Here is a 27,731-nt window from a genome sequence, read left to right as displayed (position 1 = left end):
CGAGGACCAAACATAAAAAAATTAAATATAATTAAAATTAATTAAAAAAATTATATATTTCAAAAAATTTAGTCTTTATATAGGAGAGTTAAAATTAGTGTTAAGTGAAATGAGTTTCAAATAATATATAAAAATAATTTATTAATTTAAATTCTTTTTTTTTTTGTCTCCTTTCTATTTTTTATACCTGAAAACCACGAACATAACCTTAACCCTAGTGTTTTTCATAGTAAAATCAAATATAAAAAAATAGTTTTTTAACATTTTTTTTTCCTTAATATTTTTAATGAGTCAAATATCACCTAAAACATCTCTTAAAAACAGTTCTCAAATATTAACAATAAGATTTTATTTGAAACTCATATATAAAAAGTAATTTTTTCTTTTTATGCTCGAATCTCAATCATGTACGCAGTAGATTTTAAAATAATCCTTGTATTTTCAATTATTACTTATAACACCCTAAGAAAATAATTGAACATAAAATTTATTCTAAAAACACAACCTATTTTTAAAACAAATTCTGGAAAAAAAGTGTTTTCTTCCAAAAGTTTGCCAAATGCGTTTTAAAAATCTAAAAAAATAAAATAAAATAAAATAATAATAATTAAAAAAAAAAAAAAAAAAAAAGGAAGAAGAAGAAAATTGTTTTCCATTTGAGAGTAACCAAACAGGGCTCTATTATGAGAAAAAGAAAGTCACGACTTACGTCTTGAGTGCGTTATTTCTTCATGAGTAATGTCTTTCACAGCTGATGCTCCCCAGAGTTCGGCATATGACTTCAACCATATTCCCGAATCATTTGAACCTCTCTCTACATCGACTTCACCTATAACAGAATGTATACTCAACCCCTTAAGAATTTGAATGTGTTCATTTCCGCAACTGTCTTCACCCAAGGACTCCTCAGGACTCATCCCACCGACCTTCTTCTCTCAACTTCCACCACCGATATTCCAATACAGGTGAGAATCACAAGTCGTATGAGTTTGAATGAGTCGAAAGAAGCACTGGGTTTTTTGTTTTGTTTTTTTGTTTTTTTTTTCTTGGATGGATTGGAGAAGGCAAACGTGTTTAAACTGATATTTTTGGATGACCCAGACGGTATATTAATTGTTTGAGTGAAATATGGGTGGGTTGGATTTGTTTTGGCCAAATTTGGTTAAAGAAAATGTTTTGCAAATCCTATTTGTGGATGACCCAGATGGGATTTTTTTTCTTGAATGAAACAGAGGTTTGATCATATTTGTATTATTTGTGGATACGATAGAATTTCTAATATACACGAGTGTTATTCCTAGCTTGCATATATGCTGTTTGTATAAATGCCCAGGTTTTTTTGTGTTTGTTGTTACTAAAAAATCCTTGTTGCAAGGAATATAATGTGAAAAGTATGGAGATGGAGAAACAGAAGAAAATTATGAATGTAGAAATGATTCTACTGTTGTTTCTCTTTTGATTTTTAATTTTTTTTTTAAATAGATTTTCTTGATTTATGTCTTCATTTAACTTAATAGATTTTAAGGTTGATAGAATTTTATTGAATGTTTAGAGGTAGATAATTAACTTAGTCTAAGTTAATCTTATTCTGAGCATATAATTTGAGTTTGTAAACTTGACAAATAATGATCAACATTAATCACACACCATCTCTAATAACACAAATTCAACACATAAGTTCCAAATTACATCTCCAAGAACTAATCTATCAAACTAGGCTGCTTTGGACTTTTTAGTTCTGATTTAACATATGCATTTCCCTAACTTGAAAGGTTGAATCCTTGAATAGTAAGAAGCCTTTCTTCACAAGGTTTTCTCCTCCTTTCTCCCTCTAGCTTCTCTTTATAAGCTCCCAAGTTAAGGCTTTAGGCTTTAAGGAATTAAAAACTATAATTTTCAGTTACAGGCATACAGCTCTTACAAACCTTATTTGGTTGTGAAAATAAAAGAAGACCAGCTGAAGAAACTTTTTTATTGGCATGGAAAGGGATACTTTGTAGAATGAACTAATACGTTGTTGCAATCGTCTTGAATTTTAAAAGTTGGACTCATTATATTGTTCTTTAACTTGTCATTCATTGGGAGCAATTGGCAAGGAAATACTATGATTTGCTCATTTTATGTCATTCAAATGGTGATAAAGATTATATGATGATGCTCAAAAAGGATTTTTGTGATGCTAGCTCTACAATGGGGTTATAGAGTTTTGAAACAAGTATGTTTTGATGATTCTAAAGAAAAAAGGCGAACATTGTTTTTCATGCATCTTAAATTAAAATTTTTTTAGCTATAAAGCCCAATTCCAAGCCATTGTTTTTTTCTTTGTTGTGTTCTTTTGATAGGATTATGGATAGCGATAATGAAGAGAGGCTTCAGAGTTCAGAAGTAGAAGGTAAAAATGCTTTGAAAGGGAGGATTTGGGAAGAATCAAAGAAGACATTGAGGATTGCATTCCCAACTATGTTATTTAGGGTGGCTTCATTTGGAATGGCTGTTGTGACACAATTGTTTGTTGGTCACTTTGGTCAGATAGAACTTGCTGCATATGCACTTATTCAAACCATCCTTGTACTTTTTGTAAGCGGGGTCTTGGTAAGCTCTTCTTTTGTACTTATTCCTTTTACTTATACCATTATCTGCAAGTTGGTAGTTCATTCTTCCAAGTTCATTTTGAGTCATGCTATTCAAACTATCACCTTAAAGCTTGAATCCTGTTGGATACGATCTCTTATGTTACAGCTGAAAATAAGCACTTTTTTAGAGTTTGTTTATCATTATATTCTCAATTTGATTGTAAATTGAATTAGGTTCCAAGTTGATATTTTTAAGGTTTAAGAATTGAATAAATTTGACAAGATGAATAAGAAATAAGGGATGCATTCATCTCACAATAACCAATGTTGGAGATATGGGGCCACAATAGGAGGCAATCACCAAGTTTCTCCATAATCACAGTAGCAAATCTTCCATAATAGGTCCTTAGAGAAGTGGGGCTCTTTGTTCAATGGTTTGAGCTCATGGAATGGAAAACCTCCAGTGATCAGAGCTAAGGGCAGAAAATCTCAAATATAGCTGCTGATAACGGGCTATGTCTGAGTCTCCTTGTAAGTACCAATACTCAGATTTTGTTTCACTAGAAGGGTAGGCTTTTGTAGGTTAATGGGGTTGGGGTTACGAGGTCTTGCAATGTTGCCGAGCCTCTCTCAACAAGACTGTTCGTGGTGATGGAGAGTGAGCCATTGTTCCAAGCTCATTAAGGGATTAGGTCTCTATGGAGGTAAATCTCTGTGTGAGTGGCATGAGGATTAAGAACTCTCTAAGACTGTCTGTCTCTCCGTCTCTGGCAGCCTAACTATTTCTTTCATATTCCAGTTCCTTGTGTGGTTGTTCTTATAGTATCTTTTCAATCCTTTTTGAACCTTCATTAGGGAGTTTCTTCAGGCCAAAACCCTTAGCAATCAAAAAATAAGTTGATTGTTTAATCTAGGAGAAGATGTAGGTACCACAAGCCCCCCAGAATGGTGATGAATGGGATCTGTTGATAGGAGTGCTGGTTCTAGGTTCTTTTGTTGCTTATGAAGATTATTAGTTGGAATATTTTTCAGATTGTGTTATTTTACTGATTTGAGAAGGAAAAGGAAGAGAGAGTGAGAACAGAATGAAAAAAAAGGGGTGAACATCCAGAAATTTAAGGCTGATAGTTAGAGCAATTAGCTTAAGCCCAATACTTTATAACAACTTCCCATCAAGGTGAAGCATAAATATTCATCATGCTTACTTTGTTACAAATGTTAGATGACAATCCTCTACCTCATTCTCCATTTGGATCAGGGAAGTATTAGGTAAAAGAAAAAGCGTAGGAAAGAATCTTAAATTTATCATTAAAAATATGAAGGAAAAATTAATTTTCCAACAATTCTTATATGCTATCCTGGATCGCTCAAGGATTCATCATCATCTCTGCTAAATTTGACATTAGGACTCACCAGAGTATAAACTGCTTTGGCTGCTAACCTTCCTGCCTTCATCTACTGCATAGGTATATATATACATATACACATGCATAGAATGAATACATTGTCCAAGATGGTTTTATTTATTTATTTATTTATTTGTTCTGGGTGGACAGGGAAGGGGAGTGTGCATGTATAGAAAATGTGCATATTGATATATTGAAATGTCTATATTTCCTATAAGATACTAAGATTACCAAACCAAGAAATGTATTATGATGATAGTCTATCTTCTGAAATATCACAGTGTCATATATAAACAATTAGCTCATGGATAAACACCTTTCACAACTCCCCAATTTCCTTATATTGCAGCAGGGGATGTCAAGTGCAACCGAAACTCTTTGTGGGCAAGCATTTGGAGCAAAACAATACCACACGATGGGTATCTACTTGCAACGGACATGGATTGTTAATCTTATTGCTGCCAAAATTATGTTACCTCTATTCATCTTTGCAACACCCATATTCAGATTACTTGGCCAAGCAGAGGAGATATCAACAGTAGCTGGAAAAATCTCTGTGTGGTTCATTCCCTATGTCTACTATCTTCTTTTCAGCAGGACCATCCAAAGGTATTTACAAGCTCAGCTCAAGAACATGGTTATTGGATGGCTTTCTGCTTTCTCATTTGTGTTTCATGTGCTCTTGTCCTGGATCTTTGTGAGTAAACTGAAGTTAGGAATTCCTGGAGCAATGAGTGCATTGAACATATCTAGTTGGTTAGTGGTCATCTCTCAGTTTGTCTATGTGCTTGGAGGTTGGTGTCCAGAAACATGGAAAGGATTCACCACTGCTGCCTTTGCTAACCTACTGCCTGTTATAAAGCTCTCAATATCCTCTGGTGTGATGCTTTGGTAACTTTTGTCTCACAAATTTTTAGTTTGCCTTCTAAGTGCTTTTCATTTTGTTTTATTTTGTTTAACTTTTAATTTTTTGATTTTTTTCTTCCTGGTATACATATACATTTTTCTCTTGGGCAAAAGATCATTTTTGAGGACATATATTCCCTTCATAATGATTCCAAGTAAATTCTATTAACATTTTTTTTTAATATGTATATAAGGAAAAAAAAGAAGAGGTAACTGTTTTGATAGAACAAATCAAACACATGCCCTAAGAGACCAACTACACACTGATCAAATATGGAAATGCAAATTTTGGCTATCAACCTATGCTAAAAAAGATGTACCTTGGTTAGAATTTGCAGCTGTGAGATTCAAAAGAATCATAGAGAAATGGAGAAAAGAAAGTCTAGGGTTTCTTATTATGATTACTTGAAAAATACAAATAGAGTTTAAATAGGTTTACAATCAAAGGAAATAAAAGGAAAAACACTAATTTATCCTTACTCCTAAAAAGAAAGACAATAATTCTAATATAGAAAATAAATAACTCGAACATAACAAATAACTCTAACAACTTCAACAAGTTCATTCATGAGCATAACGTCTCTATCGTCCAAAAGTGAGAAGAACCTATAACATTAACTTGTTGAAAATTTTTGAAATATCAATGAAATCTTTCAATTTCTTATTTCACTATTTTTTTTTACCATTTCTAGTCCTTCTGTAGAATACATTGAATATATAGAAATGGCTAAAACAAAAATTTCTCTTTCATGTTGTGATTCCTATAACCTAGATCCAGAAAAGGATTCTAAGCAAGATATGATAGGCCCTGAAGTTGTTACAGAACATGCCTGCTCAGAATATATGCTCATGGTGCCCAGCTGGATTTTTCTTCACCTAGGGCGCTAGCCTAGATGTTCACTTAGCCAAGAACCAATTACAGAGATCCCATTTCCAGAAGCAGATAATGTAGTTAACCCTTCATCTAATGATAGGGGTAAGGAACCATATGATGAATTGAATACTAAGGATCCTCGTTCACAATGTATATGGAGGAAACTTGGATCCAGGGGAGAAACTAGTTCTTTTACTTCCTCATGTGCTAGCTTCAGTTTTGAACTAGAACAGTCAGTATCAGTTGGGCAGATTGTCACTATATCATTCTATTTTAGACAAGTTTTTTTAGGAGCAGGAGAGCTGAGACACAACATCCTTTGGAGGAGGAAGTCCCATGTACAACTTATTATGTCTTTAACTGATATTGCTACTGTTGTGATTGAAGAGTTTATTGTGGCCTCCAGTCTATATTAATAATCATTCTATTTCTGATGTCCTGGAGAAAGTGATGAATAGTTGAACTGCTCATACAGAATGAAACCTAGTATATCAGATCGATTCGTGATGAGTATACCAATCAGGGAGATGTATCATCTGAGAGTTCTGCTACTGCTCTAGCCTTATTCTGAAGTCATGAATTGGTAGTTTTGATGGGTTGGGCTGGTTCCTTTATCCATTAGAGTTAAACATGTCAAAACTAGATGTCTAAGGCATCAAAGGACAAAGGACTGGAGTATGTAGATCTATAGTTTAGATTGGATGCTCTTCTGGGTTTTATTTTCTCAATGAAACTTTTGAGCCATTTGGGGTCCTTGGGAAATTGGACCCAGATTTGGTCAATCTAAGAACCCAACTATGAAGTGTTCGATGGAAGAATGATTAAAAGTATTTAAGAAGTTAGTGAAGAATCTGAAGAATCTTAGAAGGAATAAAGACAATGAATTTTTCCTTGATTTCAATTTGTGCATAACCACATATACAATTATTCCTACCACCAAAAATAGGAACCTGTCTAACCTAATTACATCAAATCCCCTTGATTATGGAATTATCCAATTCTCTCCTTAATTATAGAATTATGCAATTATAACCTCCCTAATTTAGACAATTTGCCAACCTACGTATAAATTTCATTGTTCCACACTCCTCCTCAAGCTAGTGAATAGATATTTTCTATTCCTAACTTGGATGCACTTTCTTGAAACATTGTACTGCTTAAACCTTTGGTGAGTATATTTGCAAGTTGATGATCAGTAGATATATAAGGAGTATAGATCAATCCATCATCTAGTTTCTCCTTAATAAAATATTTGTCTATTACTATGTGCTTCGTTCGATCATATTGCACTGGATTATGTGCAATATTGATTGCAAATTTATTTTTCCAGTAAAGTCTCATTGGTCTATCCCGTTTAATCTTTAAATCTTCCAAAATGATCTTCAACCATAGTAGCTCACAAACTCCTTGAGTCATTACGTGAAATTCCACTTCTGCACTGAATCTAGCCACCAAACTTTGTTTTCTACTTCTCCAAATCTCTAAATTCCCATCAAGAAAGGTGTAATACCTGGTGGTTGATCTTTTTTCAACCACAGATCCAGCATAATCTAAATCTATGTATGCTTCAAGCACTAGCCTCGAACTTCATTTAAAGTGGATGTCCTTTGTTGGAGACCCTTCAAGATACTGTAATGCTCAGTTAGTAGCTTGCAGATGAACCTCTTTTGGATTATGCATGAACTAGCTAATCACACTCACAACATACGCTATATTTGGTCATGTGTGAGAGATATAAATGAGTCTCCCTACTAGATGTTGATACATCTCTCTGTCTACGACAACATCTTTCTTAGCCTCTCAAAGCTTATGATTAGGATCTATTGGTGTGTTTGTTGACCTACACACCAACTTCCATGTTTCTTTGAGAAGGTTCATTATGTATTTCTACTGAGAAATAAAAATTTCTTACTTAGAATGTGCAACCTTAATTCCTAGGAAGTACTTCAACCTTTCTAACTCTTTAATCTCAAATTCCTTAGTCAAACATTGCCTTAAAGTGTACTCCTTTTTATCATTCCCTGTCATGATAATATTGTCTACATACACCAAAAGAGCTATAACTCCCTTTGTTTATATATCATATTTTTCATTACTTTGGTAGACATTCCAAACCATGCCTTTAGAGACTGTTTCAGTCTATATAGAGCTTTTTCCAATTTACACACCTTCTAAGCGGCTAGGTTACTTCCAAATCCTAGAGGGACCTCCACATAATTTCTTTTTTTAGATCTTCATGCAAAAATGCATTTTTTAAGTCGAACTATTGTAGATCCTAGTTATAATTAGTTGTCAATGATAATAGAATTCTGATCACTTTCATTTTAGCAACAGAGGCAAATGTTTCTAGATAATCTACATCATATGTTTGAGTATATCCTTTAGCCATCAATTTTTCCATGTACCTCTCTAATGACCCATTTGCTCTATACTTAACCATACCCATGTACGTCACACTAGTTTTTTTCTTGTAGGCAAATCCACCAACTCCCAAGTTTTATTCTTCTCCAAGGCCTCCATTTTCTACATCCATGGCTTGTTTCCAATTTTCATTAGATAAAGCATCAAATAGAGTAGTAGGAATGTGAATCTTATTCAAACTCATAAGAAAACTCTTATGGGATGGTAAAAACTTTTCAAGTGATACAACATAAGAAAGTGGATACAAAAGGATGTTTCATGCATTCTTTAGTTCCCTTCTTAATGGCAATAAGGAGGTTCTGATCTATGGTTTTTTCAAAATGAAGTTTTGACTCAGTTTGTAAGGGAGGATAAGAAACTGTTCCCTCATTTCCAGGAGTCAGTTTAGATTCTTGGACTTGCATAAGTCTAAAGACTATTGCTTTCTTCCTTAAGAACATTTTGCCTGTCATTCGATCCTTAGGGGCAACCATGGGCTCACTAGTTTGTTCAATGGTGGGTTTAAAGGATAGTACAGATGACTCGGGTTCAAAGAAAGAGGGTAAGGATATTGACTTGGACACTATTGGGGGGGGGGGGGGGGGGGGGGAGGGGGTGAGGGGAGGTGTCAATGAGAAAGGGATCAATGAGAAAGGACTCCTAATTCTTATCTTCTTTGATGGAATTCTCCCCTTGAAAATAAGAAGCGGTAAAATAAGGCTCACTTTTGTTGAAAGTAACATTGATCGAGAAAATAAGTTTTGGATGGTGGATGGTAGCACTTATATCCCTTTAGAGTTGAGGAATATCCCACAAAAATACATTTAATTACTCTTGGATCCAATTTTTCCCTGTTTTGTGAACATGAACAAAGGACACACACCCAAATATCTTAGGATAAAACGTTGAGAGCATTTCTATGAGACTTTTGAAACCTAAGATTCTAAAAGGTAATCGGTTTATGAGATGTATGATAATTAGGACGACTTCCCCCCAATAAGATTTAGGCACATTGTTTTGGAACAAAAAGGCTTGTGTTGTATCAAGTAGGTGACCATTTTTCCTCTCAGCAATTCTATTTTGTTGTGGGGTGTTTACACATAATGACTCATGAATTATTCCTTCTTGTTGAAAGTAAGGAGTTAGGACTTGGTTGAAATAATCTCTAGCATTGTTAGATCAAAACCTTTTGATTTTGACACCAAACTAGTTTTTATCATGTTATAGAAATTTTGGAGAATAAATGAAAGGAAAAACCCGGATATCTCTGTTTCCCAAGTCCAAATCATGTTAGGAACATGCATAACTATCCTAGGGTTTTTCTAAATCCTATGCACAACAAAAAAATAGCATTTTTATACTTTAAAAGGATTCAGAAAGTGCTAACGAAAACCATACCTTAGATTTGGATGTTCCCAAATCAAATCCACATGGTGAAGATGAAGATCAAAATCGTAAAAGTCTCGTAAACCCGAAGTCTTCTACCCAATGACTCGAACCTTGATCTTGGCACACTTTCGGTGGGAAAGAAAAAATGGTGGAGGCTATGACTCTCAATCTCTCTGGATGGTGAAAGACAAGCAATGGAAACCCTAACCCTTAGGGGGTATTTATAGGATTTTTAAGTGGGCTTAAGTGACTTGAACCCACATGGGTTTGGGTAACTTAATCTAACCCAAAATGGGTCCTAATTGATTAATTAACCCAACAGGGCCTACTAATTAATCAATTAGCCCAATTTAGAGACTTTGTTCACTTACCCCTGTGCAACCTTACATAATTACCAAAATGCCCTTATGCACAAAAGTGAACCTAGAGCCAATCTGACCCTCATAACTCATGCCAACAAGGTATGAGCTTAGAGCGAGGACCATTGGGACCCATAGGAATACTGGCTCCTTCATAATCCAATTCTAAAGTTGATTCAATATCCCACTACAGAGAATCAACTGAATTCCAGTATCCTATATAAATAACAACGAGACACCAAGTGCTCGGGTCGATGACCTGTTATCCATTGTGTCTAGTCTCCCCATGAACTGGTATCCGTAGTCTAACTAGGTGAAAGTTATTAGCCTTTCAAGATTACCTCTACCATCCTTGAATTACAGATCCTCCTATTGTGTGTTCAATTGACATATCTTATCTCTCAAACCTATGTCAAGTTCCACTTAAGGAACTACTATGACCATAGTTTCCATGAACACACCTCTTTAAGATCACCCAAAGGGACACACTGTCTCAATCCCAAGAGATTTCATGGTGCCTCTATTGAGAATAACTATTGCTACCGGCTTCCATCAACAATGACCCAATCCATAGGGAATATATGGTCAGCTTACGATCTCACCCGTAGGTCAAAGTCATTGCTAACTTTAGCACAAACTCATTATTCTCTCAAAGTTAAAAGACAACACAATGAAATAGCTTGGTGAGGTTATGACTACTTGATAGCCTTAAGTCGTGACTCACCGTAGGTCCTGTCCAATGTGTAACCATGCACACACTAGTGCACTCACTATGGAAAACTCATCACGATAGCCAAGACCAACCATCCCTCTAATTAGGAGGTAGTGCACTACAATCTCTAATGGGTCGCCTAAACCCATGAACCGGTTGTGAACAAGTTATCTATTTGGAAGAAACTCGTAACTTAGATCTTCTGTGCAACTCCTAATGCACCTAAGTCATGTACAATGCAAAAGATGCAGGCAAGAATGCTCATAAAGTATAATACATGGAATAAGGATATGATAAAAGTGAAACTGGAACATTATTAAATAAATAATGAATTCCAAATTTATTACATCTCATGCTTTTAAGGGCTCTATCCTAACACTAAACTCACATCAGATTTGTGGGTAAGTAAGAAAATTCAAGAGATGCTAGTACAATTATCAATGAAAGATAAAAACCAACGTGCTTCAGATATATTAGGGAAATGACCCTAAATATCACTATGAATTAGATGAAAAAGATCTAAACTTTTCTTATTTCTAGTTGGAAAGGTTGTATGCTTGTGTTTGTCCAGTTCACATACATCACAATGAAAGTTCTCAATGTTCAATCTCCTAAATAGAGAAGGAAAAAGATCTTAAGAGTTCTAAGCGACAGATGTCCAATACTATGATATTAACGCCAATTTTTTTCTTTATTGAAAAGATGGTGCCCAGAAAGAAATGATAAAGATGATTTGTTTAGTGTTTCAAGGTAGTATAGCCCATTCTATTCCTTAACAAGTCCAATTGTCTTCGCCAAATCTTGGTCCTAAAATACACAATGAGTAGGGTAAAAAATCACATTGCAACACAAATCTTGTGTAAGATTTTGTATAGAGAAAAGATTAGTGGACAACTTTGGAACATGAAGCACATTTCTAAGTGTGAGTGTAGGACTAATTTAGACATCTCATAGACCTGCAATGGTAGTTAATGAACCATCACTTATGACTATTTTTCTACTACTTAGACAAGGGTTATAGTTGTTAAATTTATGTAATGATTGAGTCATGTGATCTGTGGCACCTGAATCTATAACCTATAAATTGACAAAGATTTCACTCAAGACTTTTTATCTAATGGAAATAGGAACTTACTTGAAAGTGTCAGTGAGCAGACATTTAAAGGTTTCTCGAGAGTTCCCAACAAGATTGTATCAGCAAGTGGGGAAAATGGGGGAAATTGGAGCCCTTGCTTCTTTAGAACTTTTAATGATTGGGAGTTGGATGAGGTGGAAAGGTTGTTATGTTGTTTGGGTGGAAAGAAGGTGAATGTGGATGAAGAGGATAGGATGAGGTGGATGGATTCGAAGGATGACAATTTCTCAATAAAGTCTCTTTATAGAGCCTTTGAGTTGGACTTTCCAGTTTCTTTCCCTTGAAATATTATATGGAATTCTTTTGTACAACCTAAAATAAGATTATTTGCTTGGGAAGCTTTGTGAGGAAAAGTTCTAACCTTGGACTGAATTCAAAAGAGGGGTTGGGCTTTAGCTAATAGATATTTTTTTGTCAAACATATGAGAAGTCTATCGATTACCTCTTTCTCCATTGAGAAAAAATAAGAGAAGTGTGGATGTTGCTCTTTTCATTATTTGGAGTATCTTAAGTGTTTCCCTCTTCAGTAAAGGAAACCCTCTGTGAAGAAAGAGAGAAAAGGGAGAATCCCTAATTATTGTTATTGAAAAACTGTAAAGAATACACATTGGACTTGGGTATATATATACATGCTAGTGGGACCCACAATACAGTAAGGAAAGAAAAGGAAAAGGAAAAGTAAATAACCTAAATAACTATACATTATCTAACACTCCCCCTCAAGCTGGATCATATATGTTATATGCACCAAGCTTGTTACAAATGTATTTAATTCTAGGACCTCTGAGAGATTTAGTAAAAATATCTGCTAGTTGATCATTTGAATTGACAAAACTAGTCGCCACACATCCTGATGCGATCTTCTCTCTAATGAAGTGACAATCAACTTCAATGTGTTTGGTCCTTTCATGGAAGACTGGATTGGATGCAATATGCAAAGCGGCTTAGTTGTCACAAATGAGCTTCATCTGTTCATCCTTTACAAATCTCAACTCCCGAAGAAGATGTTTCAGCCATATGAGTTCACATGTTGCCAGAGCCATAGCTCGATACTCGGCTTCAGCACTAGATCTGGCCACTACATCTTGTTTCTTACTCTTCCAAGATATTAGGTTACCTCCAATAAAAACACAATACCCGGAAGTGGAACGTCTATCTGTGGGTGAGCCAGCCCAATTTGCATCTGTGTAACCAACAACTTGGGTATGACCTCTGTTCTCGTATAACACACCTTGGCCTGGTGTGCTTTTGATATATCGAAGAATGCGGATTACAGCATCCCAATGGCTATCACATGGTGACTGTAGGAATTGACTAACAACACTTACAGGAAAAGAAATGTCTGGACGAGTAATGGTGAGGTAGTTCAGTTTACCTACAAGTCGCCGATATCTCCCAGGATCTCCTAAAGGCTCCCCTTGTCTTGGTATAAGTTTGACATTTGGATCCATAGGAGTGTCTACCAGTTTACAGTCTAACATACCGGTTTCTTCCAAGATGTCTAAAGCATACTTCCTTTGGGAAAGAACCACACCGGAACTGGATTGAGCTATCTCAATCCCTAAGAAATACTTGAGTTTCCCCAAGTCTTTAGTCTGAAAGTGGGTGAAAAGGTGTTGCTTTAGGTTTTGAATACCATTTTGATCACTGCCTGTAATGACGATGTCGTCCACATAAACTACCAGATAAATACACTGCCCCGAAGAGTTATGATGATAGAAAACGGAATGGTCTGTTGTACTGCGGAACATGCCAAACTCCTGAACAACAGAACTAAAACAGCTAAACCATGCTCAAGAAGATTGTTTCAAGCCATATAGAGAATGGTGTAACCTGCACACTAAACCAGACTCCCCCTGAGCAACAAAACCAGGTGGTTGCTCCATATAAACTTCCTCAGCAAGATCCCCATGAAGGAAAGCATTTTTAATATCTAACTGATAAAGAGGCCAAGAACGCATAGCAGCCATGGAGAGCAAGAGACAAACAGAAGCTATCTTGGCAACAGGAGAGAAAGTGTCACCATAATCAGAACCATAAACCTGAGTATAACCTTTAGCAACTAAGCGGGCCTTAAGGCGATCAACCTGACCATCATGGCCAACCTTAACTGTGTAGACCCAACGACAACCAACTGTAGATTTACCAGAGGGTAAAACAACAAGATCCCAAGTGTCATTGGAGTGTAAAGCAGCCATTTCATCTACCATTGTCTGTCGCCAGCCTGGATGGGAAAGAGCCTCAGGGATGCTCTTGGGAAGAGAAACAGAAGATATAGCAGAAACAAATGCAGAATAGGGTGAAGATAATCGATGGTAACTCAAAAAATTGTAAATGGGATGAGGATTACGAGTAGATCAATTACCTTTCCGAAGAGCAATGGGTAAGTCAGCAGAAAGAGGCAGAGCCAGAGCAGGAGAAGCCGAAGGGATAGGAGGTGAGTCAGCAGGTACTGCGGCCAAAGAAGGAGGAACAGCAACGCAATGACGGCGATGATAAACCTGAAGTGGGCGAGAAGGCACTGCATCAGGTGGGGAGATAATGGGAAGGGGTAAGACTTCAGAAACAGGAAGAGACTCAAAGGTGGAGAAAAACGGTAAGTCCTCAAAGAAAGTGACATCAGCGGAGAGAAAGTAGCGATGAGTCTCAAAGGAATAACAACGATAACCCTTTTGAAGTCTGGAATATCCCAAGAAAATGCATTTTGTGGCTCTGGCAGAAAGTTTGTCCTGTCCAGGAGTGAGAATATGAACAAAGCAAGTACAACCAAAAACACGAGGAGGAAGGAAATAAAGTGGTTGGTCAGGGAAAAGAAGGGAATGAGGAATCTGATCGTGTAATACAGATGAGGGCATACGATTAATCAAATAACATACTGTAAGAACAACGTCCCCCCAAAAACGAAAAGGAACATGACTATGTAGAAGGAGAGTACGAGCTGTCTCAACAAGATGTCGATTCTTACGTTCAGCTACCCCATTTTGTTGAGGAGTATGAGCACAAGAAGACTGATAAATGATCCCATGTTGGGACATAAATGAAGTAAATGGTGCAGAAAAATATTCTCTGGCATTATCACTGCGCAACACACGAATAGAAATATTGAACTGGGTTTGGATTTCAGCATAAAATTTCTGAAAAATAGAGAATAACTCAGCTCGATTTTTCATTAAAAATAACCAAGTACATCGAGAATAGTCATCAATGAAAGTAACAAAATACTGAAATCCTAAAGTAGATGTGGTCCGACAAGGACCCCAAACATCAGTGTGGACAAGTTCAAAAGGAGACTTTGCCCAATTATTCAAACGCTTTGGGAACGAGACACGAGTATGTTTCTCAAGCTGATAGGATTCACACGCAAGTGACGACAAAGATGAAAAACTAGGGACCATTTTCTGGAACTTAGATAGACTAGGATGGCCCAGGCGACTGTGGATGAGGAAGGGAGCATCAGTGGAAATGCAAACTACAGGTGAAGGCGAGGTGAGGTGATAGAGGTCTTAAGACTCACGTTCTATGCCAATCGTCTTCCCCGTACTCCGGTCCTGCAAGGTCACAAATTTATCAGTGATAGAACAGTTAAGAGTGCGAGTTATTTTGCTGATGGAAATAAGATTGAAAGGACACTCAAGGGCATAAAGGACAAAATGGAGAGGTAGGGAAAGGAGAGGATGAGCGAAACCAAAACCTTTAGTCATAGTTTGGGAACCATTAGCTAAAGTAACAGTAGGTAAGGCAGAGGTAGTAGTAATAAAAGAGAAAAGATCCTTATTACCAGATATGTGATCAGAAGCGCCAGAATCTAGAATCCAAGGTCCAAGAGAAGATGTGTGGGTAAGACAAGCAGAAGCATTACCAGTCTGGGCAACAGAAGCAACAGAAGCTGACTTGGTGGCCTAATAGCGGAGATAGTCGTCATACTCACTATCAGTGAGGAAAATACCCTGAGATGTGGAGGAACTGGGAGGTTGAGGCGACTGAGGATCAGATGACTGGACCACGTGGGCAGTGCGGGAAGGCCGCCCTTGTAACTGATAACACCGATCACGAGTGTGGCCAAGCTTATTGCAATAGGTGCAATGAGGACGTTGGCCTCTACCTCGGTTACCACTGCGTCCTCCTCGAGAGTTAGTTTGAGAGACTAACACAGAAGAATCTGAAGTGTTATCAGATGGCAAAGTCTGAGTGGAGGAGATACGGAGGAGGCGAGCAAACACATCATCCAAGGATGGAACGGAGGAACTGCCAAAAATCTGATCGCGGACGGTCTCGAGATCTGGACAGAGGCCAATATGCGTAAGAACCATGAAGAACTTGTCAATCTGTATGCGTCGATCCCCAACATCAGTAGTAAGAGGCATCACGGTCAAGAATTCCTCCTTAAGAGAGGCAATCTGACCAATATAAGTAGATAAATCCATGTCTTGTTGTCTGACATTGACAATAGAAGAAGCCACCTTATAAAGACGTTGGATATCATTCGTGTATAGCCCTTTCGCCCGATTCCAAAATTTAAAGCATGTTTTGTAGGCCCGAAGATGATGCAGAATCTTAGGATCAACTGATTGCCATAACACACTACATAACTGTGCATCTATCTTCCTCCATTGTACTTTGTCAACCTCAGGGATATCCGCCTCCTGCGTAACAAGGTGATCCTCATGACCTTGACCCATAAACCAAAGCTCCACAGAGGCAGACCAGGACAAATAATTTTCACTGCCAACCAATTTCTCCGAAGTAATCATAGGAGATCCAGATATGACAGAGGAAAAAACGGAACTTTTAGTAGTCATATATACTTATCTGGTGAATGAAATACGTTTGGATCGAAGAGAGCCCTAATACGACTTATCGCGGACTTCCTAAGACATGTGCAGGGCTCGGGGTGGAGAGGAAGTCACCGGAGGTCGCCGGAAAGGCGGTTTAAAGGGCCGGCGGAGACAAAAAAACCCCAAAAAATGCACTTTAAGGGCTCAGATGACACAAGTGCAGATGGAGGGTGGCTAGACAGCGTCAGGCGAGACTGGAGGTGGAAGCGCGTGGCCGGAAAGTTCCCCACGCGCCCTCACGTGCCGGCGCGTGAGATTCAGGCCGCCGGAGAAGAGACGCATGTGGCCGGCGCGTGGCTGGGACTCTTCCTCCGGTGCTTTGAGAAAAGTTGAAGATCTCCTCCTTGTGCACCTGATGGTATGGTCGGTGTCGGAAAAGGACTTTGCCGGAAAAGTCACCGGCGGTGAGGGTTTTCCGACGGCGGTGAGGGTTGATCGGAAGCTTTAGGAGATGGGAAGGATGACCGGAATGAAACATGATCACTGAAAGATTTCCCAGAATGGATTCACAGATAAACCGGAAATAATTAAGGTTTTTTTCTCCCTAGGCTTTGATACCATGTGAAGAGAGAGAGAAAAGGGAGAATCCCTAATTATTGTTATTGAAAAACTGTAAAGAATACACATTGGACTTGGGTATATATATACATGTTAGTGAGACCCACAATACAGTAAGGAAAGAAAAGGAAAAGGAAAAGTAAATAACCTAAATAACTATACATTATCTAACCCCTCTTAGGGTGGAGAGGGTCTTTTATGGGTAAAAATCGTAAGGTTGTTTGGCAAGCGAGTCCATTATGTTTGTTTTGGTCCATTTGGAAGGTAAGGAATAGAATTGCCTTTGAAGATAGTGCGTTGTCCATCCAAAGGCTGAAAGCTTCTTTTGTGTATTTACTTTGAGACCAAATTAAAATATGGTCCTTTGACCTTAATAGATTTTATTGATTGGGTGGGTTCTCAATGAAAGTGAAGGTTTTTTTTTGTATTTCTTATTGTTTTGGTTCAGCTGTAAGGGGGTGAGTGTCTCTATATTGTGCATCTTTGGGTCGCTATTTTAACGTCTCTTCGTAATACAATAATTTTGCTTATTTATATATATAAAAGTTCCCAACAAAGTTTTCAATTTATCAATCTCATCCTGGTTAAATCCGCCTTGTTTTAGAGATCTCTCTTCAACTGGTTATATAGAAGAAAAGTGTGCTTGCCCATTATCCCTTTACTACCCTCCATTGTAATCCCACTCTTTACTAGATGTTGATGGCTTGCAATAGAGTTTCCAACATCACTCCCATGTATGTCTTGCATTTCTGTAGTAAGTGCACCATAAGCTATGCTTGTTATCACAATTTGGAGTTCCTAACCAATCAACCCTATTGTGATCAGCAGTACTTGCCTTCTAATCATTTCCCTTGTTAGCAACCATAGCCAAGCCTTCCAAATTCTAAGGTTTGAGCATGACACTTCTCCTGTTTTCTTCCACTCAGATGATAGATATAGTCTCATTCAAAGTCGGGAACTCTTTGCTAAGTATTTGAACTCTAACTCGGTCAAACTCAGCACTAAGACCAACTGAAAAAAATAGTAAACTCAATCCTTATCGATATAATTCTTCAAGATTACTGCATCCTTAGGACATTTTGTCTCAATGTATCAATAGTGACCAAGTTCTTGTGATAGATTTTTCAACATATTGGCATACTTTGTGACGGGCTTGTTTTCTTATTTTGTTGCTTTGGTCTTGACTTTTGTTTTGTATACTTGGGCTACATCTAGTGCCTTTAAGTATGTTTGGTGAATAACACCTCATATGCCTTTAGCGGTGGTTAGGAACATACACGTGTCATCAATTTCAGGGGTCATTGAGTTCCACAATCTGTCATGATCATTGAGTCTTGCTCGTCTTAGGCATCAAATCAAGAGTCTTCTCTCTTTGGTTTGGTTCCGAGGAGATGACTTAATTTCCCTTTTCCCTTTAGAAAGGTATGAACAAGTTGTGATCATTTTAAATAATTATTCCCATTAAGTCTGTATGTTGCTTGAATATTCTGGAATTCTCTCATAATGTGATTGGTTATCACTTCCTTAGACTAAGCGGTGATAGCGGGATTTGATACTTCTAACATTTCTTTTTTACAAATATAAAATTTTTTGAAGGTTTCTAAAGGTTCAAATAACACGTTGAAGACAACACACAAAGCTCAGAGTTGTGTTAGAATCCTAGTTGGTGGCAATCTAAGATAGCAGTGGTCTACGGTAGTTGCATCGGAGGTCTTGTGCTCTTGATCTCCTTTTGTATCCACAACACAAGGACGAAGGTGGTTGTTGGGTTCTCCTATTTCTTTCCCAATGAATCCAAGATCTATGTTTGCAACGGCGACGTGAGGATGGTAGTGCGAGGCAGAGACGAAGGTGGCGGTGCAATCTCTGTTTGCAGCAACAATGAGGTTTAGACGAGAAGGAAACCCTTAAAGGTTGACAATGAACTTCGAACTCGACGCTGAAGCCAAAACACTTCTCTTCTTGATTCCTAGATTTACAAGCCTAAAGCTTTGATACCATGAAGAATCTAAAGAATCTTGGAAGGAATAAAAAGAATAGATTTTTCCTTGATTTCAATGTGTACAAAACCACATATTTATACAATTATTCCTAGCACCAAAAATAGGAACCTTTCTAACCTAATTACATCATATTCCCTTGATTATGGGATTGTCCAATTCTCTCCTTAATAATAGAATTATACAGCTATAACCTCCCAAATTTAGACAATTTGCCAACCTACATACAAATTATATTCTTCCACAATTAGGCATAAGGAATAGGTTGGTTGTTTTACCTTGCAGTGGACCTTCTCAAGGAGTGGTTATGCTTTTGGATACTAGAGTAGTGGGGGATGATGAGATTTTGGGAGGCTCTTATTCCTTTTCAGTTAGATTCAAAATAGATGATTTGATTTGAGGTTTCATGTTTGTTCATGGTCCCAATGGGCCTCATGTTATGTGGGTGGGGATTTTAATGTGGTCTGGAGTCTTAATTAAAATTTTAGGGATGAAAAGTTGAGGATTAATAGAAGTACAAAAAATCTTGACAAATTATTAGGTTTATAGTCTTGTTACTCCCTCTCATGAGTGTCGTCATGATGTTTCCTAACATGCAAGAGCATGTGATATGCAGTAAGCTTGATAGATTCTTGTTGTCTGATGGATGGGACTATTTTTGGATCGCACTCCTGTCTTCATGGAGTTTAACCTTTCCAAATGGGCGCAATTCCTTTTTGGTTTGAAAATATACAGATTGATCACTTCCTTTTAAAGAGGATTTTAAGAAGCAATGGACACAGTTTTGTTCCAAGGGTGTGAAGGTACATAACCTCATACAAATATATATATATATATATATATATATTATATATATATATATATATATAAAATAAAAATAATCATCAAGCTCATACTCAAGAAGTTGAATAATAGGGTCTTCGGTTATACGCAGGAGAGAAGACAATCACAAGGATATTAAAATTTTGGATGTGTTCAAATGTCTTATCCAATGGTCTGAAGAAATCAGAAATTAGTTTGTTACGGAAATCTGTTGTTTGGCTGAAAGGAAAGGAAAGGAAGAGAAGAAGAGAGAAAATGAAAGAACAAAGAGAAAAAGAAATACTACTATAACTCTATTCCTAATCCTAAAGCCTTTATTATTAACATATGAAGATTGCAATTGTAGTCAGACCCTTGACTTATAGACTACATGCTGAGTGTGACACACTCTCAACATTTTTCCAGTACCTAGAGTAACACATGATTTCACATTCCCTTTGCAAAAAATGTGCCCAAATGGATTATTCCTCAAAAATAGTGTACAAATCTCCACACGGTTTGAGTCTTTCCTAAATAAAATGTTGATCCATCCCAGAATCTTGATCCAACTGAGCTACAAATACCATGGATCATTACTCTAAAATTCAGATTCTTTGTTGAACCTTGCTACTACATATTGTCTTTGTACTTGGCCAAGATTATAAGGTTTACTGCCAACAAAGCTATAAGATACTATAGATTCCCCATCTAAACAGAACCAGCCCAAAATAAAATCTGCAAAGGTCTGAAGTCTTGACATGATCATGTCAACCATACAAAATATTCTTATCAAGACATGGCTTCAAGTCCTCCATTCGCCTCTGCATGTGGCTTCCAAACAGCAAGAAATGGTTGAATGTGTATGTATATTGGCAGATAAGCTTTACTGACTAAGCAGAACCAATCTACTAAGAGGTAAACAGCTCAATCTTCCCACTAACCTCTGGACATACCCACGTTGACTTCTGCCTTCATCACCCAGACTGTGAAACCCAATTAGGGTACTTATTGATTTACTTTCAAGCATTTCAATTTATTTCAATAAGCTAAGTGCATATTTCAGATGGCAGGAAAAAAATTTCAAACTAAGCAATGTTAATTCTGAGAATGTACTGTAGGTGACTCAAGTTTTTTAACAAGGAGATCTCAGTTACAGAATTACCAGTTAACATAATGTCATCAACGTATACAATATCTCAAGTATAGTTGTACCACATTTTTGCTTGATTAGCAAATTTACTTGGCTTTGTGTAAATTTAATCTTAATCACAACTCCATGGCACCTCTTTATCCATGCTTTTCAAGATTACTTTAGGGTGTAGAAAGCTTTCTCAAATGGCTCACCTTTTTCCTCCTCCCTTTCAAAAACATTGAATCCCAGAAGTTGGACCGCTCACTTTCTCCTGGTGATTACTGCATGGAGATTCATTCTCACATCTAACTGGAAGACAGAAACTAGATTAGCAGGTGAGATAGTAAGTCACATATGAGTCCATTTTTGCAGCTAGAGCAAGGTCTCTCAATAGTTCATATTGTAAGTTTGTGTAAATCCTCTGTCTAAGAGTTTGGCTTTGTAATTTTCAGTTAAATGAAATATTCCAGGGAATGGAAGACAAGTTATAACAGACCATAATAAACAATGTCCAGGAGACAAAGAATCACATGAAATGAAGTTAGAGATAGGTTGTTTATATATGAAAGCAGAGCCTTATAAAAAGCAAATAACAAGACCAACTTTGGTACTGAGATTAGCACAAGTATTTGTTTTTTGTTGAAGTAAAAAATCACCCTTAATGTTCACCATTGTTGGATAGATACTAATCATGGCTTTGGCACTGTAGGAAGGAAACCAAAATATGCACGAAAAATAAACAGAAGTGAAAGTGATACTAAGAAGATTAGATATGTGTGCTAATAGGAAGTTGATCACATGTTCACAAAAGAAACTCAAGCCTCTGGTAGTTTTTGTCAGAATTCCTATGGCACCTGTCCTACCTTTCAGGAAATATAATAATGACTCTGTTCTAGCTTTAGGGAGATAGAATAATGACAAAGGTATGGCCAATTTTTTACCTCTTTGAAATAAGAGGACTTCAAGGAGACATCTACAGGACTGAAGGAAGTCCTAAACCCAACAGATGTTTTTAGAATTAGAACTAGGCACATGGAAATAAATCCTAGTACTAAAAATCTACCCCTATATGAATCCAACTATAGAAAGCACTGCTCAATGTGATGAATCCCAGCTCTCTAATTTTTGGGCACAAATCTCATAAAAAATTATGGGATTTTTTCCTAAATATATCGAAACACCAAACAGAGTCTATTTGGATTTCACCAAGGATGAGATGAAATGCTATGCAAAAGACATCAAATTCTTCAAATTTATAAGGCATTGAAATATCCTCAACATATCTCGAAAGAAACTTCTCATTCATCTTCAGTATTATCACATCCTTACTAAATGTTCATTTATGCAAGAACTATCACATCCTAATTGTAAGTTTTCTTTTAATCTTCAACAGCTTAGAGTTATGGTATGGTGCTATCATACTCTTATTGGCAGGATATCTGAAAAATGCAACAGTTGCCATAGCTGCATTCTCAATTTGGTAAGGTTTTATCCAATTTCTTTTATTAATATTGTCTATTTGCTTTATTAAAAAAATTGCTTTGAATTCAATGATTTTTCAGCCTCAATATTAGTGCATGGGCACTTATGTTCTTCCTTGGCTTCCTAGGTGCCGTATGGTATGGCTTCTATTACCAGAAATGCTTTCCTTTCTTTCTTTGTAACAGTTAGGTCATTTGCTCTCCTTAAAGTAATTATTTTATATTTTCACTTGTATAGTGTGCGGGTATCAAATGAGCTGGGGAAAGGAAATGCCAGAGCTGCAAAATTTGCTATTAAAGTCAGTTCAAGTATTTCAATTTGTATTGGAGTGCTCTTTTGGATTTTGTGTTTTGTCTTTGGACAAAATTTTTCATACTTGTTTACTAGTAATAAGGAAGTAGCAGAAACTGTTTCAAGTCTCTCCGTTCTTCTTGCTTTCTCAGTCTTGCTTAATAGTGTTCAGACAGTACTCACAGGCAAGTATTCCTTCTCTTGTATGATAAATTGTTTACATACATTTAGAGATTTTTAAGAGCTCCATCTCAGTTGTAAAATAAATAGCTAGCATGCTCTTATGCATGTACACATTCTTCCTGAAATTATTTTTTTATTCTTTAAATTCTTCTTAGCAGGTGTGGCTGTCGGTGCTGGTTGGCAAGGTGTGGTTGCATTTGTCAATGTTGGTTGCTTATATATTCTTGGGATTCCATTAGGAGTTTTGCTTGCTTATGTGGCTCATCTCTCAGTTAGGGTAAGAGGTTGTCTGTCTAGCTATAGCATTTTAGATATTTACATATCAAGATACAGATCCTTCATCGAATGGTAGAGTTGGTGGTCTATCAGACAGCGTTAAATTTCAGACTTGATCCAGTGTGATTTTAATTGTTCAGGTGTTGTCCACACATTGCTGGTTGAACTTTAACATAGCTGTTAAAAATTGAATAATAAAATCTTTGTTCTAATGGGACATTGAAACCCATTCAGTTAGGACCCTGAAGGATAGTAAAAGGTAGTTTCTATAATGTGAATCTAACAGTAGAAAGGAGGCTTATGGCTTTCTAGGTTCTACGTTTCTTTATATTTATGCTGATTTCTTCCTTATTTATTTTACAGGGTATGTGGATTGGAATGCTTTTTGGAGTGGCCATGCAGTCGCTTGTGCTTTTCTACTTGACATGGAGAACTAATTGGGATGAGCAGGTAGATGAAAGAAGATTAATGAAATTGAAATCTAAAGATTTTCAGAATAAAAACATTAATTTTGCCTTTTGCCTAAATGACATTGATCACATATAAAAAGAATCTAAGCCTTGTTTCAGGTAGCTTTTTGCCTTTGGTTTGAACTAAAATTTGAAGCTGAAAGTCCGACTTTAGAAGGGCAATTTTGGCGTTATGAAAACTTCATTGAACATGAAACATCTTCCCACATAAGCTATAAAAGGGCTTCCACAAGAAGCAAAATGATTCTTACTTTTGTGTAAAGCTCTTTGTAAAGCAAGAACGCATTTATGTAAACTGCATAAACTTAGGCAAAAAGTTGTTATCAAGCTTAGAACTTCTCTTTTAAAAGGCCAGTCCAAATAGGATCTTAATTTATCAATAATTGAAGACCATTTTTTCATTATCAAACACTTTTTCCTTCTTACAGGTTAGAAAAACAGCCAAGCATCTCAACAAGTGGTCCTTGAAGCCTCCAGAAGAACCCAACCAGAACCCCCCTCAAGCCTAAAGGAATGAACTATTCACTATTCTCTTCTCAAGAATATGGCAGAAGGAATGAATTACATAAGAAGTTACATCAGAACTACATATAGTAACCCATTAAATGAATCTCAGGTGTAATTGGATATTATAGTATCTGCTCAATATTCTGGCTCTTTGATAATAATAGTAATCGTTTCATATATGATGACTAACTTTTTGCTGGCTTTGTTGGTATCATATTTTCACACATTTGTTGTGTGTATTGTAGGATGGGTTGGGAAATATACCCCCTTCCTACTATGTTCTTTCCCAAAGGGTCCTCATCCTGGCTGTGTCTGGTATAAAAAGAGCGCATTGTTGTCCAAGAAGGTGAGCTTCTGTCTCGACCTCACGAAGAAAACCAGGCAAGTGATAGTTTGAGTTTATTTTCTTGGTGATAGTCTCTGTTCTCTACTTCTTGTCATCACCCAATCCTATTGTTGTCTCTTCATTCTCTGCTCTCACCTGTTGTCCTCTTGGAAGAAGAGGACTCCTTGTGGGCTTGCTCATCTTGCTAGCCTACTTGACTAGCTAGCTACTACTTTGCCTTCAAGTTTCTCCTAGCTCACTTGCTTTCTTTGATGGCTTACTTGTTTCACTTAGAGGTGCAAAGTGGGCTGAGCAACCTACGGCCCGACCCTGCATGGCCCACAGACCAGTTTTGAATTCTTTCGATATTTATTCATGTGTCTATATAACAATTGGTTTGGAGGTACACAAATGTGTCATCAAAATATTTTGCTTTGAGTCCACTGGCAGAGCCAGCCAAGGCCCTTGAGGGGCACATGCCCTCTTAAAAATTAAAATCATAATAAGGGTTTTGAACCTTGGCCTTCTGTTTAAGGAGAAAACATGTTTTCTGTTACATTATATACCATTGTCTCTCCCTATTTTTGCCCCACCCAACCCCGAAATAATTCTTTTATTTATGCCCCTCCTAGAGCACATTCCTAGCTCCGCCATTGGAGTATGGCATCTCATCTCCCCATTTCTTTTCTTTTGAAGGTTGAATAATATGTATGATTGATAGTTTTGAGGGTATTAATTTAGTTCCTCTTGATCATCTCCTTGATAAGTTGTTTCATTTATTTGAATCATGCCTATATTGCTATAAAATTTTAGAAATTTGTGGAATCATTACAAAATTTTCATATAATTATTTGAGTTAAATCAATGATAATTTCTAAAATTTTGTTGTTCTCATTTAAGATTCTTCAAAATAGTAAGTTCGCATGATTTAAAAGTTAATTTCTAGTCGTTGTCTAATATCCAATCCATTAGTTAGGAAAACAATTCATGAATATGAAATTTTTAAGTACAAGCAAAGATGAGAAAACTTTTCAAAAGTAAGTAGGGTGAATCCGGTTTTTTTTAAACACCTGATAGAGTTTTCTACGACGTATTTTTCATATAAGGTTGTATCTTTCAATACAATAGTTATATGACAAGTGGGTCTTTTATCGGATAACTACGTACTCGAGCTCGATGTTTCAATTTTTTCACAGTAGTACCCTCGTTGACTGTGGCTTTAATAATGACTAAATATTCTTTGTTCAAACCCACATTGTGCTTAACATTTATTGCTGCATAATAAATTAATTTAAAAATGGGATAACACGCTCCATAAGCAGAAAAGATTTTAAGTTCAATCCTTTTTTTTTTCTCTCCACTCGGACCAATCCACTTACTCGGCTTCTTGTATTTAAAGTGATTCGTGAGCCTAATCTTTCTACTGATTTTCCCTCCTTAATGGATAACCCTTTTGCCAATGGGGAATTGCTTATCATCTTAAATTTAGGTGATTGTATTTGCACCGGAAGCAGGTTTTTTTGAAAAACTCCATTTATTCTGGTATGGATGGTAGGCAGGCCTATATTTCTTGGTTTCAATAATTTATTGATGAATGAATAAAGTAAGTTACAAAAAGATAATACGAATTTATATAACAAGCACAATTAGAAAAAAAATAGAAAAAATTATAAAAGACAAGAAAAAACTCTTTCTAACTCCAGAGATAAATATTAGCCCTAACAAAGCTAGTTATAATGCTAAAAGATTAGAATCACAAAAAAGCATTTGGCAAATATTAAAAAGAAGGAATTCTCGATTAATTCGCAAATTACATTATTTTATAAAATTTTTCATTGAAAGGATATACATAGATATTCTTCTATGTCTCATTAATATTCCCAGAACCAATGCACAATTTTTTATTGAATCAACAAAAAAAATTATTGAAAAATACGTTTACAATAATGAAAGAAATCAAAAAAGAATTGGTAAACCAAATCAAAAGAAAATTCACTTTATTTCGATTATAAAAAAGTGGGTCCGCATCAATAATTCTAATTTTACGTATGGACAATTCCTCAATATTTTGTTCATTCGCAAGTAACAAAAGAAGAGATGAGCAAGAATATACTATCAAGGAGAAAACAAGAGGGTGAGGGGATGAAATAATCATGTACTAGAAAAAATAACCTCTATCTTTTATAAGTGTGAAATATAATCTTTTTTAAATAGAAATAACCTTCATCAATTTTTTTTATCACATCTATAATCCAAGCACTTTTTGGAGAAAAAAGAAAAAAAAAAGTATGAGATAATAAGGGTGTGTTTGGTAATTGTTTTCAAAAATAGTTTTCTATTTTTCAAAATAAAAACACAAAAAAAAAATGTTTAGCAACCAAAAAATAGAAAACTGTTTTATGTTATAAAAAATAGAAAATATGATTTTTTTTTTTTTTGGAAAAACATTTTTAATTGTTTTTAATTATTTTCCCTTATTTTCTAAAAATAATTATATAAATATGGAGAATGATTAAAAACAAAGCTTTGCATATAAAAGTTATTTTAAAAACATATTAGAAAATATATAAAACATATTGAAAACATTTCAAGTTCCTAACCAATCATTTATTCTATAAAACATCAAAGAACAGTTTTAAAAAACTATTATCAAAAATTGTTTTTCAGAATTGTTCATAAAAATAGTTACCAAGTAGGCCTTAAGTTATATTTATAATTTTCAATGAGTTGAGGTCATTTTTCTAAATGTGCAAATTATCTTTCCCCTTTCATATCAATATTTCTAACAAAAAATCATAACAATGTACAACTCAAGGAGGGTAAAAAGATCTCCTACAAAAGAAACTATTTAACATCATTTGCCCAAAGTAGGCAACAAGAGAAGAAACAACCCTAGTTAGCTAGATCTAGGATTTACTTATCCTAACATTAGTTGAAAATATTTCAAAACAATCTAGGATGAGATCATTGAGTTGTTTGCAAGAAAGTAATGCATAGTTACTTTTAAATAGTCTCGGTTTTCTACTTCTAGTCATCACCCCCATTCCAACTGTTGTCTCTTCAGTCTCTCCTCTCACCTAGTCTACTAGGCCGTGGCTACTACTTTGTATGCTTTGT

At 36.1% G+C, this 27,731-nt stretch overlaps 1 protein-coding gene across 2 annotated transcripts; it reads left to right on the top strand.

The window, feature by feature from the left end:
• The first annotated feature begins 752 nt into the window (after positions 1–752).
• On the top strand, positions 753–24,466 carry LOC117920060 (protein DETOXIFICATION 24-like). Of its 2 annotated transcripts, none has more exons than XM_034837412.1 (9): positions 753–965; positions 2,343–2,592; positions 4,332–4,870; positions 22,474–22,560; positions 22,643–22,699; positions 22,800–23,038; positions 23,195–23,313; positions 23,676–23,762; positions 24,211–24,466. In XM_034837412.1, the coding sequence occupies exons 1-9, from the start codon at positions 868–870 to the stop codon at positions 24,289–24,291; spliced, it is 1,557 nt and encodes a 518-aa protein (XP_034693303.1). In that variant the 5' UTR covers positions 753–867; the 3' UTR covers positions 24,292–24,466. The 2 variants fall into 2 exon arrangements, with proteins under 2 accessions (XP_034693303.1, XP_034693302.1); XM_034837411.1 differs by having other exon boundaries at positions 4,329–4,870.
• Positions 24,467–27,731: the final 3,265 nt, after the last annotated feature.

This window comes from Vitis riparia, chromosome 8, assembly GCF_004353265.1.
Source record: "Vitis riparia cultivar Riparia Gloire de Montpellier isolate 1030 chromosome 8, EGFV_Vit.rip_1.0, whole genome shotgun sequence".
Lineage (NCBI taxonomy): Eukaryota > Viridiplantae > Streptophyta > Magnoliopsida > Vitales > Vitaceae > Vitis > Vitis riparia.
This window is presented reverse-complemented; position numbering and strand designations above follow the sequence as displayed.